We start from the raw sequence: 13697 nt of genomic DNA, 5'->3' as shown, positions 1-13697 counted from the left end.
GGTTTGTAGAGCCAGTTTGGAGAACCAGAGTGGTAGACATCAGATAGACAAGAGAGAAGAACTCGCCATATGTGAATTCCTGATCCACACAGATGTAGTAGTGGCAGGAGGAAAGTTACAACTAAATATTTAGTTTATTGCTTAGTGTTATGTCAGTGTAAGTACTTTGTTTGTTAGTTAGTGTGTTTCGTGGTTAGTAGTTAGCATTTATTAATGCTTCATGTTTTAGCATTAATTAAATTGGATTGAATCGCCTTAAAGCTAAAACAAACAGTTTTAAATAACATGACAGGATACCTGGGGCCTATCGCATGTGCATCGTGAGCCTTGTGAAAATCCCAGAAGAGTTTGAGTGTCCTACACAGAAAGTGCTGCCAACTGCTCAAGTTTGAGGTCAAATTTTCAGGGCTTGACGGATTTTTGGAATCGTGACAGTGCATGGGAAACTGAGAGTTCTGTGCATTGCACATCTCAGGAGGTGGTCACATGTCAGGTACAGAGGAACAGACAGGCAGTGCAAAAATCGCCTTGCAACATAACATCCACACCTCACATTTCAGTGTTGAGTGTCAGTGAGGGCGATGGCGACTAAGGAGAATGTGATAGAAACATCGGAATAATGAAAATAGGAGCAGGATTAGGCCATTCAGCCCTTCAAGCCTGCTCCGCTATTCAGTATGATCATGGCTGATCCTCTATCTCATCGCCATAGTCCCGCACTCTCCCCATAATCCTTGATGCCTTCAGAGTCTAGAAATCTATCCATTTCCTTCTTAAATATATTCAGTGACTTGGCCTCCACACCATTTTGTGGGAGAGAATTCCACAGGATCACCACCCTCTGAGTGAAGAGGTTTCGTCAGCAGTAAACCCACCGAAAGGGGAAATTTGACTGTACAGGAAGCACAAGAAAATGTAGAAATGCAGTGGTGTAAGAGGGAAGGCTTCAGATTCCTGAGATAGTGAGGCCAGTTCTAAGACAGGAGAGATCTGTACAAGCTGGGCAGGTTATACACAACCAGGGCTGGGACCAGTGTCCTCACCAGAGTTAACTTGTGCTGGCTGGGTGAGAGGCACCAGGGTGCAGAAGCAGAAAGGAGAGACAAAGGGGTGGATTCTCCACCCCACCGCGCCACATTTCTGCTTCAGCCAGCCGGCGGGATGCTCCGTTACGCCAGCCCGTCAATGGGGTCTCCCATTGTGGGGCAGCCCCACACCGTTGGGAAACCCCCGGGTGCCGGCAAAACGGAGCATCCCGCGGGCGGAGAATCCAGCCCATGAAGCATGAGAAGCTGGGATGGGCAAACAGCAACAGGAAAGATGAAAGAAAGAATGAAAGGTCAACTGGCATGCAGTTTGATTAAGATGTAGAGCTTTAAAGGAAAGGATGATGAACTTCAGGTGCACGTTACCACATGGGTTAATATAATAATAATCTTTATTAGTGTCGTAAGTAGCCTTACATTAACACTGCAATGAAGTTACTGTGAAAATCTCCTAGTCGCCACTTTCCAGCGCCTGTTCGTGTACACAGAGGAAGAATTCAGAATGTCCAAATTACCTCACAGCACATCTTTTGGGACTTGTGGGAGGAAACCAGAGCACCCGGAGGAATCCCACGCAGACACAGGGAGAACGTACAGATCCACACAGACAGTGACCCAAACTGGGAATCGAAGTTGGGACCCTGGCGCTGTGAAGGAACAGTGCTAACCACTGTGCTACCGTGCCGCCCTATATAGTGCATAAAATGGAGTCCTGATGAAAAGATAGGCCGGAATAGAGCTAAACCTTCCTGGCTATAATGCCTTAAGAAAGGGTCAGGAAGGGAGAAAGATGGGGTGGCAAGATCGCTCAAGGATGATATTACAATTCCACAGAGAGACAATATACAACAGGGTTTAAAGACTGAGAGTCTGCACCGCCGAGAACGACCCCACTATTAAACTGGACTTTTATTTCGGGTCTTGGTGACGACTGTCCCGCCAAGGCTGCACTTACATTAATTTCCTTCGGTGATGAGATTTACAATGCTCGAGACGTCACGCGAGCTCAGATTTAATGCCTCGCCGCATCATCGAGTCAGTCATGCTGAGGCCGTTCAATCACTGAGTCTATTTGGGTAGAGATGGGGAACACGACAGGAATTGTTATAATTTTGGGTGTTGGCTATGGACCCTCAAATAGCAAGAGGGGCTTAGTGGAGCAAATCTTCAGGTAAATTTCATAGTGATGTAAAAATAATAGAGTAGTAATAGTAGGAGATTTCAATTCACCCCTTGTAGACTGACAGGGTAGATGGTGGGGAGTGTGATAATTATCGGAATTTCAGATGTATCGTATTACAGGTATTTGATGCAGTAAGGGTTAAACACCTGAGTTAGTGTGTGTGTGACTGCTAGAATCATGATTTAAACAAAATCCTGATTTGAAAGGCAAGTATACTATGAGAGCTAAGGGTGCAATCAAACCATCATAAAGGGCTTAGGCTAACACAGTTTTGTTTGGATTAAGGGGATTCGCTGTGGAGTTAATTAGATTTCAGCTTGGTAAGACGATGTCATTACTGGGTGGAGCTGAGGCATCGGGCATTTTGCAGGTAAAACAGGTTCAATTGTGAGCTGAATGAAGCTGTGACCAGAAGACAAGCAGTTTGCTGTCACTGCAGTTCAATTAAAAGGGATTAATATTTAAATCGGAGCAGACTGGAGCGAGAAATCCTTTCCTCACAGTCTTACAACATTAAAATAAAATATTGGGGTTTCTGTCCAGCATCCTAGTCACTGTTGGGATCTGTTTGGGATTGCAATAGCAGACTGGCACTGTAGATTGGGGAAAGCAGTGGCGTAATGTTATTGTCACTGGATTAGTAATCCAGAGACCCAGGGTAATGATTTGTTGACCTGGGTTCAAAGTCCACCATGGCAGATGGTGGAAATTGAATTGAATAAAAATCTGGCATTAAAAGTCTAATGATGATCAATTGTCGTAAAGACCCACCTGGTTCACTAATGTCCTTTAGGAAAGCAAATCTGCCATCCTTACCTGGCCTACATGTGACTCCAGACCCAAATGGCCTAGCAAGCCATTCAATTATATCCAATTCTACAAGGAACAAAAACTAGACTTAAGCTACAGAAACGACCTGTTGACCCTGTGATGGATCTTTGTGTCTATTTGGAACCCTAGATAACCATTATCCCTTCTCAGTTCCCAAATAACAGAGGTCAAGTCTGTGCTTTTTGGCAAAGTCCACTTGTACTTTATTTGTCAGCTGTGCCACTGGTAAATTTATTTTCAATACAAAATTTAGAAAATTTCCAACTAGCCCTGCAGCAAGCTAGTCAGATTGATTGTCTTTAGTAAATACAGTAGTTGAGTTTTTATTCAATTACAGATCATAGTAATTCTTCAAATCATAATACACAGGATAAAATAACGAAGTAATTTAAACAAAATAAAAATGGCGATTAGCAAAAGCAAGCAGCAAAGGAAATAGGTTTCAGAAATATAGATGGGGTGATCCTGGGATGAGTTTTTCCATCCCGGTAAGTGATTCTTAAGGAGATTATTATCTTAAGGTCCAGCCTTCTTTTTACTTCTCATTGGCTTTAACTAATTTATAATTTACTCAATTCGGCCAAAATGTCTGTCCATCAATTTAAGAGATATATGTATTTAAATGTATTGGTGCAAATTTCCCATTCCATCGCTTGCCAATTTTCCAAATTATCCACACCTGCATCTAACATTAATTAGAAAACACAGTTTTCGTTGAGACATTATCACCCTAGACTGACTGTTACCATAGAAACGGGACTACCCATGCTGGGGCAGCAGCACCAGTTCTTACAATACAATGGGGCCTTTTAGCTAGTTGATGTCACTGACCTTGCAGATGTGAAACTTAAGTTTAAGAAATAAATTAAAGTGTATGATCTGCATTAACCCTCAGTGGATTCCCAGCTATTGTTGCACTCAAGTAATGTTTAATATGATTATAGTTAATTATTCTTAATGAGTTCTCATTTAACCCTTTTACCTCTATCATCTTCCCTTACTGTCATGGTTATAGCTGACTAGAAAAGTCAATTTCTATCACCCTGTAAAGCCCTCCTTACTAACATCTGGGGGTTTGTGTCAAAATTGGCAGAGCTATCTCCCAGACTAGTCTAGCCTGATATAATCATGCTGATTGAATCGTACCTTACAGACGATGCCCCAGACACACTATCACCACCCCTGACCCACCGGCAGGATGGCAGATGAGGCAACAACGAGGGTTGATGAGAGTGTACATGGCCTTGCAACGTAAAAGGCTTGTCAGCAAAGCTAAAATTCTTGAATGAAATGGACAAAGTTGGCTTTGTGATGTAAATCAGAGAGTAGTAGTTGTTTTTTTGGACTGCACGAAATGGAGTTCTCCATGGGTCAGTACCAGGATCATAGCTTTTCTGGACACATGGGCTAGACTCAAGTACACAGGGCATAATTTTCAAATTTGCAGATGTCACAAAATGTGAACATATTATCAACTGTGAGGAGGATAGGGATAGACTCCAAGAGGACAAAGGTGAGCTGAGGAAATGGGCAAACAAGTTGCAGATTAAATTTAACATCGAGAAGTGCAAAGGAGACATTTTGGTTGAAGGAACGAGGAGAGGCAATATAAAATAAAGGATACAATTTTAAAGATGATGCAGGGGCAGAGGGATCTGGGTGTATATGGGCAGCAATCATTGAAGGTGGCAGGGCAAGTTGAGAAAGTGGTTGATAAGACATATGGGATCCCGGACTTTACAAATAGAGGCTTAGAGCACAAAAGCAAGAAAGTTATGATGAATCTTCATGAATCACTGGCTCAGGGCAGCACGTGGCACAATGGTTAGCACTGTTGCCTACGACACTGAGGACCCGGGTTCAAAACCCAGCCCTGGATCACAACCCATGTGGAGTTTGCACATTCTTCCCGTGTCTGCGTGGGTTTCACCCCCACAACCCAAAGATGTGCAGGTTAGATGGATTGGCCGCACTAAATTGCCCCTTAATTGGGAAAAAAAAATTGGGTACTCTAAATTTAGTTTTAAAAAATTAAAAATGAAACACTGGCTCACTCTCAACTGGAGTATTATGTCCAATTGTGGAGATCACACTTTTAGAAGAGTATGAGGGGAGAGGGGAAGAAATGATTCACAAGAATGTAATTCTGAGTTCCAGGGATGAGGGGCTTCAGTTTCAAGGCTAGATTGGAGAAGCTGGGGTTAGTTTCCTTAGAGAAGAGGGTGAGAGGAGATTTGATAGAGGTGCTCAAAATCATGAGGGTCTAGACAAGAATGGATGCAGAAAAACTGTTCCCATTGGAGGAAAGGTTGAGAGCCTGAAGATAAAAGAAAAATACTGGAGATGCTGGAAATCTGAAATTAAAACAGGCTGGAAATACTTAACAGGTCTGGCAGCATCTGTGGAGAAAGAGGCAGAGTTATTGGGCATGATTCAGTAGACAAAAGTTAAAGTCCACTGTCAAACGTGTTTATCCCCACATTTTAGGAGGTTTCCTGCTGGGGAGATCAGCTCTCCAGCAGGAACGGTTCCTCACAGATCAGAGCGCCATTTTGAACGGCAGCCCCACTTTATTGACCCCCTCCCACTTCATCTCCCAACTTTGTCGAGGACCCCCAGGCCTGAACCCTGGCAGTGACAACCTGGCACCTGGGCAGTGCCACTTGGGCACCCTGACAGTGCCACCCAAGCACCCTGATAGTGCCAGGGTACCTATATGGCACTGCTAGTTTGCCAGGCTGGCAGTGCCAAAGTGTTTATATGACAGGGAGAGTGCCAGGCTAACACCCTGCCCTGTCCCTGACCACCTGGCATTCTCTAATGGCTTGCCAGATCCCTGGAAGTGCCATTACGCCATCCACGTTTATGGAGATCAGTACAAAACGGCGCCCTGGCGCGGTCTCGCAAACTTGGCCGTTGACTCCCGGGTGCCAGGTGCACACAGCGTCAAGTCGAGATCCAGATCGCGCAGGGTGAAGCGAGTTAGGTGACTCGCTGCCCGATTTGGGCCTCTTGCGCGATTCATCCATTGCGCCCGGATCCACGCCGTTTATTGCCCATCCCATAAGACCATGAGACATAGGAGCGGAAGTAAGGCCATTCGGCCCATCGAGTCCACTCCACCATTCAATCATGGCTGATTTCAACTCCATTTACCCGCTCTCTCTCCATAGCCCTTAGTTCCTCGAGAAATCAAGAATTTATCAACTTCTGTCTTAAAGACACTCAACGTCCCGGCCTCCACCGCTCTCTGTGGCAATGAATTCCACAGACCCACCACTCTCTAGCTGAAGAAATTTCTCCTCATCTCTGTTCTAAAGTGACTCCCTTTTATTCTAAGGCTGTGCCCCCGGGTCCTAGTCTCCCCTGCTAATGGAAACAACTTCCCTACATCCACCCTATCTAAGCCATTCATTATCTTGTAACTTTCTATTAGATCTCCCCTCAACCTCCTAAACTCCAATGAATATAATCCCAGGATCCTCAGACGTTCATCGTATGTTAGGCCTACCATTCCTGGGATCATCCGTGTGAATCTCCGCTGGACCCGCTCCAGTGCCAGTATGTCCCCCCTGAGGTGTGGGGCCCAAAATTGCTCACAGTATTCTAAATGGGGCCTAACTAATGCTTTATAAAGCTTCGGAAGTACATCCCTGCTTTTATATTCCAAGCCTCTTGAGACGAATGACAACATTGCATTTGCTTTCTTAATTACGGACTCAACCTGCAAGTTTACCTTTAGAGAATCCTGGACGAGGACTCCCAAGTCCCTTTGCACTTCAGCATTATGAATTATGTCACCGTTTAGAAAATAGTCCATGCCTCTATTCTTTTTTCCAAAGTGCAAGACCTCGCACTTGCCCACGTTGGATTTCATCAGCCATTTCTTGGACCACTCTCCTAAACTGTCTAAATCTTTCTGCAGCCTCCCCACCTCCTCCATACTACCTGCCCCTCCACCTATCTTTGTATCATCGGCAAACGTAGCCAGAATGCCCCCAGTCCCGTCATCTAGATCGTTAATATATAAAGAGAACAGCTGTGGCCCCAACACTGAACCCTGCGGGACACCACTCGTCACCGGTTGCCATTCCGAAAAAGAACCTTTTATCCCAACTCTCTGCCTTCTGCCTGACAGCCAATCGTCAATCCATGTTAGTACCTTGCCTCGAATACCATGGGCCCTTATTTTACTCAGCAGTCTCCCGTGAGGCACCTTATCAAAGGCCTTTTGGAAGTCAAGATAGATAACATCCATTGGCTCTCCTTGGTCTAACCTATTTGTTATCTCTTCAAAGAACTCGAACAGGTTTGTCAGGCACGACCTCCCCTTACTAAATCCATGCTGACTTGTCCTAATCTGACCCTGCACTTCCAAGAATTTAGAAATCTCATCCTTAACAATGGATTCTAGAATCTTGCCAACAACCGAGGTTAGGCTAATTGGCCTATAATTTTCCATCTTTTTCCTTGTTCCCTTCTTGAACAGGGGGGTTACAACAGCGATTTTCCAATCCTCTGGGACTTTCCCTGACTCCAGTGACTTTTGAAAGATCATAACTAACGCCTCCACTATTTCTTCAGCTATCTCCTTTAGAACTCGAGGATGTAGTCCATCTGGGCCCGGAGATTTATCAATTTTTAGACCTCTTAGTTTCTCTAGCACTTTCTCCTTTGTGATGGCTACCATATTCAACTCTGCCCCTTGACTCTCCGGAATTGTTGGGATATTACTCATGTCTTCTACTGTGAAGACTGACGCAAAGTACTTATTTAGTTCCTCAGCTATTTCCTTGTCTCCCATCACAAAATTACCAGCGTCATTTTGGAGTGGCCCAATGTCAACTTTTGCCTCCCGTTTATTTTTAATGTATTTAAAGAAACTTTTACTATCATTCCTAATGTTACTGGCTAGCCTACCTTCATATTTGATCCTCTCTTTCCTTATTTCTCTCTTTGTTATCCTCTGTTTGTTTTTGTAGCCTTCCCAATCTTCTGACTTCCCACTACTCTTTGCCACATTATAGGCTTTCTCTTTTGCTTTGATGCATTCCCTAACTTCCTTTGTCAGCCATGGCTGCCTAATCCCCCCTCTGATAACCTTTCTTTTCTTTGGGATGAACCTCTGTACTGTGTCCTCAATTACTCCCAGAAACTCCTGCCATTGCTGTTCTACTGTCTTTCCCACTAGGCTCTGCTCCCAGTCGATTTTCGTCAGTTCCTCCCTCATGCCCCTGTAGTTACCTTTATTTAACTGTAACACCTTTACATCTGATTCTACCTTCTTTCTTTCAAATTGGAGATTGAATTCTACCATATTATGATCACTGCCTCCTAAGTGCTCCCTTACTTTAAGATCTTTAATCAAGTCTGGCTCATTACATAACACTAAGTCCAGAATGGCCTGTTCCCTCGTGGGCTCCATCACAAGCTGTTCCAAAAAGCACTCCTGTAAACATTCAATGAATTCCCTTTCCTTGGGTCCACTGGCAGCATTATTTACCCAGTCCACCTGCATATTGAAGTCCCCCATGATCACTGTGACCTTGCCTTTCTGACATGCACTTTCTATTTCGTGGTGCATTTTGTGCCCCCGGTCCTGACCACTGTTAGGAGGCCTGTACATAACTCCCATTATGGATTTTTTTCCTTTGTGGTCCCTCAACTCTACCCACACAGACTCCACATCATGTGACCCTATGTCATTTAGTGCTATTGATTTAATTTCATTCCTAATTAACAAGGCAACCCCGCCCCCTCTGCCCACCTCCCTGTCTTTTCGATAGGTTGTGAATCCCTGGATGTTTAAATGCCAGTCCTGAACCCCCTGCAACCATGTCTCTGTGATGCCTACCACATCATACCTGCCAGTCACAATCTGGGCCACAAGCTCATCTACCTTGTTCCGTACACTGCGCGCATTTAAATATAGCACCTTTAATTCTCTATTGACCGTCCCTTTTTGTTTTCTTAGTGTGGTGGACCTTGGTTTACTGAGCCTTTCCATACACTGTGTCATATTTTGTGGGATGGGGACTATCGTAACCTCTCCTGAGTTCTGTCTTTTTGTGCTTTTTTGTATTCCTAAGCAGCTACGCTTCCCACTGATTACTTCACCTCTTGGTTCCCTGTCTTTCCCTTCCCCCCCAATCTTTAGTTTAAAGTCCTATTGACCACCCTATTTATTCTTTTCGCCAGAACACTGGTCCCAGCTCGGTTCAGGTGGAGACCATCCCAACGGTATAGGTCCCCCCTGTCCCAAAACTGATGCCAGTGTCCCATGAAAAGGAACCCCTCTTTCCCACACCACTCTTTCAGCCACGTGTTAACTTCCCTTATTCTTGCCTCCCTATGCCAATTTGCACGTGGCTCGGGCAGTAATCCGGAGATCATGACCCTTGAGGACCTGTTTTTTAATTTGAATCCTAGCTCTTTATAATCTCTAAACAGGTCCTCTTTCCTAGACTTGCCTATGTTGTTGGTACCGACATGGACCACAACAACTGGATCCTCCCCCTCCCTCTCCAGTATCCTTTCAAGCCGGTCAGAGATGTCCCGCACCCTAGCACCGGGCAGGCAACATACCATGCGGGACTCTTTATCCTGCTCACAAAGCATACTATCTATCCCCCTGATAATAGAATCCCCTACAACTACAACTTGCCTATTTACTCCCTCCCCTTGAATGGCCTGCTGAACCATGGTGCCTTGGTCAGCTGACTCATCCTTCCTGCAGCCCTGTTCGCCATCCACACAGGGAGCAAGTGCCTCATACCTGTTGGACAGAGTCAAGGGCTGAGGCTCCTGGTAGTGATGAGCCGCCTTCTTGAAGTGCTGTAGTCCATGTGGTGTAGGTACACCCACAGTGCTGTTAGGAAGGAAGCTCCAGGATTTTGACCCAGCGACAGTGATGGAACGGCGATATATTTCCAAGTCAGGACGGTGAGTGACTTGGAGGGCAACCTGCAGGTGGTAGTTTGCCCCTGCATTTTCTACTCTTGTCCTTCTACGTGGTAGAGGTGGGTTCGGAAGATATTGTCAAAGGAGATTTGCTGAATTGCCGCAATGCATCCTGTATGGTACATTCTACTGCCAGTGTGCAACAGTGGTGGAGGGAGAGAATGTTGAAGGTGGTGGATGGGGTGACAATCAAGTGGGCTGCTTTGTCCTGGATGGAGTAGAGCTTCTTGAGTGATGTTGGAGCTGCATTCATCCAGGCAAGTGAAGAGTATTCCACCACATTCCTGACTTGTACCTTGGTGAACAGGCTTTAGGAAGACAGGAAATGAGATACTCACTGCAGAATTTGCAGACCTGCTCTTGGCAGCCACAGTATTTACTTGGCAGGTCCAGTTCAGTTGTTGGTAACTGTTTACCCCCAAGATATTGATGGTAAGGGATTTGGCGATGGTGATGCCGCTGAATGTCATGGGAAGATGGATAGATTTTGTCTTGTTGGAGATGATCATCAGCTGGCACTTGCCACGAATGATACTTGCCACTTATCAGCCTAAACCAAAATGTTGTCCAGGTCTTGCAGCATGTGGCACAGATTGCTTTAGTATCTGAAAAGTTGTGAATGGTATTGAAAACAGTGAAATCATTAGCAAATGCTCTGAGACTATTTTCTTTTCTGCGATGTGTATGACTCTGACCAGTGGAGAGTTTTCCCCGATTCCGACTGACTCCAGGGGCTGGATTCTCCGAAATTGCGTTCGGTGAACCGTCGGCGAATCCAAATTCCCAACAAAATCGGGGGTGGCGCCGCTTTCGCGATGCTCCACCCCCTCCAAAGCGGCGTACTCTGCGTGTACTCTGCACCACGTATGGACGGCCTTAGGCCATTGCCTGAGGCCCACCCCCCGATACTCGCCCCAAACGGCCGAGTTCCCGACGACGCGGGACACGTGTGGTCTCATCCGTTGGGAACTCGGAGTGGCAGCTGCAGACTCAGTCCAGCGCCGTCATAGTCGGGGGAGGGCCGATCCGCAGGCAGGGGGTACATATTCGGGGCTGGGAGCACTATGGTGGGGTGGTCCGGGGCACACGAGCCGGCTGAAGGGGGGGACTATTTCGCGGGCCGGGTCCGCGAGTGGCCTCCGCCATGAAGCATGGTGCGGCTGCTGCAGGCCGCCACTATGCGCATGCGTGGCCACGGCCCCGGCAATTCTCCAGGCCATATCAACAGCTAGAGCCGGGTGCTCTACGCTGCCTCCCTGCTAACCCCTAGCAAAACGGGGAATCGGTGGCCCTTTGCGCTAGTTTTCCCGTTCCCACGCTGGCTTGGGGACATAGCCCCAGAACTGGAGAATCCAGCCCCAGATTTGCTGGGTTCCTTGAGGCCACACTCAGTCACATGATGCCTTGATGTCATTCTTGATGCAAAGAAACAAATGCTAATGTTAGTGATAAAATACAATCACAAGAGCTGCTCCATTATTATTATTATTCCATAACAGTAAAAGTTCAAAATTAATCATGGTTATTCTTTTGTGTTTTCAATGTTATTTGAAGCTATTCAACTCAGCAAAATTGGACAGTGTTAATGTTCTTAATGCCAGCCATAGTCCCAGATTTATTAACAAGGATTCATTTTATTCAATTATAAAATAACATGGGCTGGATTCTCAGCACCCTGGGTCGGAGAATTCATTTCCACGCATGGAATGGGGACCGACGCCGATTCCCCGATCCTCCAGCCCCTCAAAAGCGGCGTACTCGGGGAGTATCCCCTACCTGCGGCCATTTCCAGAGGCCCGCTCCGCGAACGTCCGCCCCTGACTGGCCAAATTCCCGACAACGTGGACCACTCATGGTCCTGCCATTCGGGATACTCGCATGGCGGCTGCGGACTGAGTCCGCGGTCGCCATGGTTGGGGGCGAGCCAATCGGTGGACAGGGTGGCCTCATACGGGACCGGGCTATTTTTGGGAGGCCGGTCCAGATCGGGCAGGCGGCCGATCCGGGGCACTATATACCAGTCCAGCTCCATGGTCTGAGTCCACCATGGAGCATGGCACACGTGGCCACTGGAGGCCACCGCCATGCGCATGCGCGCCCTCTGACCCAGAAGTGTGGGGCTACGAGTCTCATGTTGTTCACCCTGGGGTAACGGTAAAGCATACACCAAATGTAGGCATTGGTTCAATATGATTTATTGAACTTCTGTAACAATGCACACAGCTGGCTGTGGGTTGACACTCTACTACTCTAAGTGTACTAACTCTAACTTACTAGACCAGGCTAGCTCTGATCCACGTGTAGACGGTGCTGACTGATATATACACCCTGACTGTCACTACAGTTGTCACCAGTGGAAAGAGGCAGAATGCTGATGCCTCGTGTGTTTTATACTTGGAAGCCCCCCACTGGTGTTCTGTCTGGTGATTGGTTGTGTTCTTTCCTGTATGGTGATTGGCTAACCTGGGTGTCTGTCACTGCCTGTTTTTACCTCATGATGTGCATGGGTGCATATTATGACAGCGAGCTGCGAGTTTCACGTCGGGTCCCTGCTAGCCCCTGCAGGGCTGTGAATATGTGGCCTTTTGATGCCAGTTTTTCTGGCGTAAAAGGCCACAGTTTTCACGGCGCCGTGGGGACATAGTCCCTGAAACAAAGAATCGAGCCCCATGATTGAAAGTAGCAGTCAGGGAGTTCAATCTCTTGTGCCAAACTCCATCTTCAGGCTTGTGCATGCTAGCTCCCATCAACCCAATTGCCTGATTAATGCACTGATGTGTACAAATTGTTAAAATGGATGTCTCTCAGTTACACACTCAACGTCTAGAAAACCATGGAGCTCTCTGAAGTAGTGAAATGTCTGCGAGTGTTAGCATTATTGCTAATGCAGGTCACTATAAAGAACCTGGAATGAGAGTATACGTCACTACAAGGGGTTGACTTGAAATTGGTGAATATGTTGGGTCTTCAGTGAAATTGGTTGACTTGAACAACTGGCTTGATGGTCAATGGGAGGGGATATTTTTAAGTTTCAGATCATTGAAATTTTATGTTGCGTAATCCTGTTTCTCCACAGAGTTACAGTAATATGATTCCTGGCTCTAACGTCGAGATTCTCTCTCAGGACTCCAGCAATGTCTTGAATCTCATTGTGAAGGCTTATCAGGTAAGTTTGAACAAAACACGGTGAGCAACTCAGAGGTAATTGTTTAAAACTATGGAGTAATTCCCTTGAGGAGATCGGATTCTGACTCCAGTTACTGTCCCTGCACCAGTTCCAGACAGGCTCCAGCTCCTTTTAACCAGCTCCGCACCAAATGACACACATTCCTAAAGGAGGTTGGGAAGGAGAGGTCAATTGAAATGGGAAAAGTGCCCCCTGTAGTAGTACGGTCTGGTGCATAGAGGGTTAATGTGGGGCGGAGTACAGTACTACACACATAGTAATGTGAGAAGGCAAACGATCCAGAGCCAAGTCAATCTAGAGATGGACAGAGATTGGTAAAGACCTACAGTGTCATTGTACCTGTACCCTCTACTGTAGGTTACAAGTTGTTAATAAAGACGGTAGCACAGCGTTTAGCACTGTTGCTTCACAGCTCCTGGGTCCCAAGTTTGATTCCCGGCTTGGGTCACTGTCTCCACGTTCTCCCCGTGTCTGCACGTTCTCCCCGTGT

At 46.3% G+C, this 13697-nt stretch overlaps 1 protein-coding gene across 1 annotated transcript in view; it reads left to right on the top strand.

Moving 5' to 3' along the window:
- Window positions 1–13697, top strand: part of LOC140398366 (integrin beta-3-like) — a 229271-nt gene that overhangs the window by 133235 nt on the left and 82339 nt on the right. The window contains exon 8 of the mRNA XM_072486981.1: window positions 13097–13186. Coding sequence (XP_072343082.1) covers window positions 13097–13186 — 90 coding nt within the window. The remainder of the gene's footprint in view (window positions 1–13096; window positions 13187–13697) is intronic.

The sequence above is a fragment of the Scyliorhinus torazame genome, chromosome 21, assembly GCF_047496885.1.
Source record: "Scyliorhinus torazame isolate Kashiwa2021f chromosome 21, sScyTor2.1, whole genome shotgun sequence".
Classification (NCBI taxonomy): domain Eukaryota; kingdom Metazoa; phylum Chordata; class Chondrichthyes; order Carcharhiniformes; family Scyliorhinidae; genus Scyliorhinus; species Scyliorhinus torazame.
The sequence above is the reverse complement of the archived record's forward strand: the minus strand, read 5'-3'. Positions and strand labels throughout refer to the sequence as shown.